The following is a 4381-nucleotide window of genomic DNA, read 5'->3' on the forward strand; positions in this document are numbered from 1 at the left end:
TCCCTCCCCCCTCTCTGTCTCTGTCTCTGTCTCCCTCCCTCCCCCCTCTCTGTCTCTGTCTCTGTCTCTGTCTCTGTGTCTCTCTCTGTCTCTCCCTCTCTCCCTCTCCTTCCTCCTGCACACATACATATAGACATTATTACAGAAGACATATTATACATGCATCCTTAAATATATAGAGACACATATAGGAGACCATATGCTCCTAAGGGGTAGGACTGTGTTTATACATGCACACATGTGTATAGACATAGTTATAGATATCCTGTAGAACCTAGCACAGAGCCTTGCATACAGATGATGGTCTAAAGTTCTTTAAATGAATATACACATGTGCTCCATTCATATCATGCACTCAAAGATGTATTAGTTAACAAATATAAATATTAACTTCAGCTGATCAAGATAGAGGCAGCTAGGTGGCACAGTAGATAGCAGGAAGACCTGAATTCAAATCCAGCTTCAGGCATGTATTATCTTTGTGACCTTAGGCAAGTCATTTAACCTCTGTTTGCCACATCTGTAAAGATAATGACTCCCAGGGTTGTTATAAAGATCAGCTGAGGTAATAATTGTAAGGCACTTAATATGGTGCCAGGCACAAAGAAGGCACTATCTAAATATTAGCTATTTATTTTTATTGCAAAAAGTGACATCACTATTTTTGTGTCTGGTCATCATGCAGAAATAGTCTCATTCCTCCAAAGAGAAGTGTGCATTTGTCTCACTTGGCAAAAATCCACTGAATTTCATAATTTCATTCCTAAGATCAGAGGTTTTGACTTGGAAGAGACCCTTTGTTGTTGTGCAGGTGTTTTTTCAGTTGTATTCAACTCTTTATGACCCCATTCCAGGTTTTCTTGGCAAACAATTCTGGAGCAGTTTGCCATTTCCTTCTCTAGCTCATTTGACAGATAAGAAGACATAGGTCAATAGGGTTAGTGATTGGCCCAGGGTCACACAGCTAGTAAATGTCTGAGGCTGGACTTGAAATCAGGAAAATGAATCTTTTTGACTCCAGGAATGGCACTGTGCCACCTGGCTATCCTGGAAGGGACCTCAGAAGTTATCTGAGTCCCACCTTTCCATTTTTACAGATAAGAAACCAGCATCCAGATATCATATGATGTGATTTATCTGAGGTAACAGGACAAGGAAGTGACAGATCTAGGATTTGAACAGAATACCTATGACTCCAAATTCAGCATTCCTTCTGGTGTACCACACACAAAAGATAAATTCGACACATGATCCCTAATCTAGTGGAATATGGAATGTAACAGGGGAGATAAGATGAACACAAGTAAATATGAGACTGGGCAGAATGTAAAAGTGAAATTAGAGGTAAAAAGTTAATTCAGAGGATGGAAAATTTGGAAATCCCTTGCTGTGTTTTGTCCCTGATATTGCCTTCAGCTCTAGGAACATAATCTTGAAATCTATTTTATTACTAAATTCCAGCATGGTTAATAACCATCATCAGCCAATATTTCTCAGCTCTCTAAACCAGGCAGACCAAGCATCAATGATAAAAATTAATATTTCTATGACATTTTAAACACATTATCTCCATGATCATACTTGATCCCCTTACCAACCACATCAGATAAGTGGTGAGAATATTACTCTTCATATTTTTAGGATGAGGAAACTAAGGTTGCTTGGGTATTCTACAGTTCTGTACCTATGCATTTAAAGTAATTGTTTTTTTTTGACCTTTGTTTACATAGTATTATTTAAGCAAAAGATATTTGCTTTTTCTTATCAAGATAGGATAGCAATAATAGTTAACATTCATGTAGTGCTTTAAAGTTTGCAAAGCACTTTATAAATATTATCTCATTTTATCTGCACAACAATCCTGAGAGTTATGGGTTTTTGTCCTCATTTTAGAGAGAAGGAAATGGAGGAGACAGAGGTTAAATGATTTGCCCAGGCTGCACTTTGTTGTTTGTTTGTTTTTTTGTTTTTTTTTAATTTTTAAACCCTTAACTTCTGTGTATTGACTTATAGGTGGAAGATTCGTAAGGGTAGGCAATGGGGGTCAAGTGACTTGCCCAGGGTCACACAGCTGGGAAGTGTCTGAGGCCGGATTTGAACCTAGGACCTCCTGTCTCTAGGCCTGGCTCTCAATCCACTGAGCTACCCAGCTGCCCCTAGGCTGCACTCTTTGTGGTAACAAAAAATTGGAAAATAAGGGAATGTCCTTCAATTGAGGAATGACTGAACAAATTGTGGTATCTGTTGGTGATGGACTACTATTGTGCTCAAAGGAATAATGAACTGGAGGAATTCCATGTGAACTGGAATGGCCTCCAGGAACTGATGCAGAGTGAACAGAGTAGAACCTGGAGAACCTTATACACAGAGACGGATACACTGTGGTATAATCAAACATAACAGACTTTTCTCTACTAGCAGCAATGCAATGATCCAGAACAATCCTGAGGGACTTATGAGAAAGAATGCTAATCACATCCAGAGAAAGAACTGTGGGAATAGAAACACAGAAGAAAAACAACTGCTTGAACACATGGGTTGATGGGGATATTGTTGGGGATGTAGATTCTAAACAATCACTCCTAGTGCAACTATCAATAATATGGAAATAGGTCTTGATCAATGACACATGTAAAACCTAGTGGAATTGCGTGTCAGCTGGGGGGAGGTGGGCTGGGAGAGGGCTGGAGAGAGGGAAAGAACCTGAATCATGTAACCATGGGAAAATATTCTAAATAAAAAATAATAAAACTTTAAAAAAAGAAAATTGATTTGCCCAGGGTCATTCAACTAATAAGTGCCTGAGGCCAAATTTAAACTCAGGGCTTTGGGACTCCAGGTTCAACCTTCTCTATATATTGTGCTAGATGCCACCTAAGAGCATCATTAATCACGTGGAGTCACTAGAATCCAATTAAGTATACCTTTTAAATTTCCTAGCCTATAGTGTCTTCTAATTCTCACCTGATCACCCACTTTGTGGGCAATGACTGCAGCTCCCTCATCCAACTCAGTGTCATTAATTGGGCGGATCCGGAGAGCTACCTGCATATAGAGAAAGAATAAAGATTATTTCTTAGAAGCAATATTTCCAATTTTCCTTCGAGGGTTCTTTTGGGAAAAGGCATGCAAATAGTGACTTCTACCAATACATTCTTTCTGATACACCTTAAACTTTATAAAAGATGAACTATGTATCTTCTGGCCCCAATTTCACTCCTTTTATAATACTAAGAAATCAGATTTTCCCCTTCAAGGAAAAAAAATAACAAACAAACAACTAATCCTTCAATCCCAAACCCAACATCTTCATTTAAAAAAAAGGGGAAGGGACTTTTTAGGGAAGGGAAATCTCAGGTAAGAAAGTATAAACCAAGTTTTTGTAGAAAGGAGAAAAATCCGTTTCCAAAATCATACATTTGATGAAAAAATATTTTCAAATTATACTCTTCCATTTCTGTGGGGACTGCAGGAACTAAGAAGAGCCTCCGTTGGTGCCTGGGAGGGCACAGGTGTGTGGCTCTACTCAGTGCCCACTCTTCTTATGCCCTGCCTGCTGAAAGTGCCCCCAGAGAACGAAAAATGATTCCATCCTTAGAAGAGCTATAAAAACTTGTTTTTCTGTAGTTTGGGTCAACCTTTATAGAGCCCGTGAGGGTACAGAATCCATTTCAATAGAGTCAGCTCTCTCAATTTTCTTTTGCATTTCTTTCGTTCTTTAAGGGTGGATGAATTTCCCGAAATGCTGTAACTCCGGGCCGTGGAGGGCGATGTGCCTAATCCCAGTCTGGGAATGGGGGCGTCGGGAGGCTACCTAAATCCCTTACTTTCACGCGAAGAAATAACCCGAGTGCTAAAAATGGGGAGATGAGGAAACCCATAGCGGAGCTGTGGAGGAGGGCAAAGAAGCTGAGAAGCGGGAAGATGGAGTAGCAGACCTGAGAGCTCTCACGAGAGCAGAGACAGGTAGGCAGGATGCGGGATTTGGGATTTTGGGAAAGTCTTAATGGGTAAAGGAGAACAGTCCAGAGAGCCGGGAAGAGAGCAGGGCCAGAGCCAGAATCCCACCCCGCCCTGCTGTGGATCTGAGGGAAGGAGGAAGCGAGGAAGCGAGGCTCAGACTCACCATGAGCTGCTGGTCCTTAGGCTCAGCTGGGAGCTCCTTCATGGCCGGGCTGCTCCGACCCCCGACTCCACTGCTGGCTCGGGAAGATCGCTCCTCCGCCGAGGGCGCGTTGAGCCGGGAGGGCATAAGAATGGGCAAGGAGCGGAGCCACACACCTGTGCCTTCCCAGTCACCGACAGCGCCTCTGGGTACCCTGCAGTCCCCACAGATATGCTTCATCATATGCCTGGCTGGCCCGGGATGACATCACTGCGC

The 4381-nt window shown here is 41.9% G+C and overlaps 1 protein-coding gene across 1 annotated transcript in view; it reads right to left on the reverse strand.

Annotated features, from left to right (window-relative positions):
- LOC123249720 (kinesin-like protein KIF19) overlaps nucleotides 1–4171 on the reverse strand; it is a 116382-nt gene extending 112211 nt beyond the window's left edge. Inside the window, exons 1-2 of the mRNA XM_044678856.1 lie at nucleotides 4127–4171; nucleotides 2965–3045 (exon numbers count right to left, since the gene is read on the reverse strand). Coding sequence (XP_044534791.1) covers nucleotides 2965–3045; nucleotides 4127–4168 — 123 coding nt within the window. The 5' untranslated portion in view covers nucleotides 4169–4171. The remainder of the gene's footprint in view (nucleotides 1–2964; nucleotides 3046–4126) is intronic.
- Between the last annotated feature and the right edge of the window lie 210 nt (nucleotides 4172–4381).

Source organism: Gracilinanus agilis, chromosome 1, assembly GCF_016433145.1.
Source record: "Gracilinanus agilis isolate LMUSP501 chromosome 1, AgileGrace, whole genome shotgun sequence".
Classification (NCBI taxonomy): domain Eukaryota; kingdom Metazoa; phylum Chordata; class Mammalia; order Didelphimorphia; family Didelphidae; genus Gracilinanus; species Gracilinanus agilis.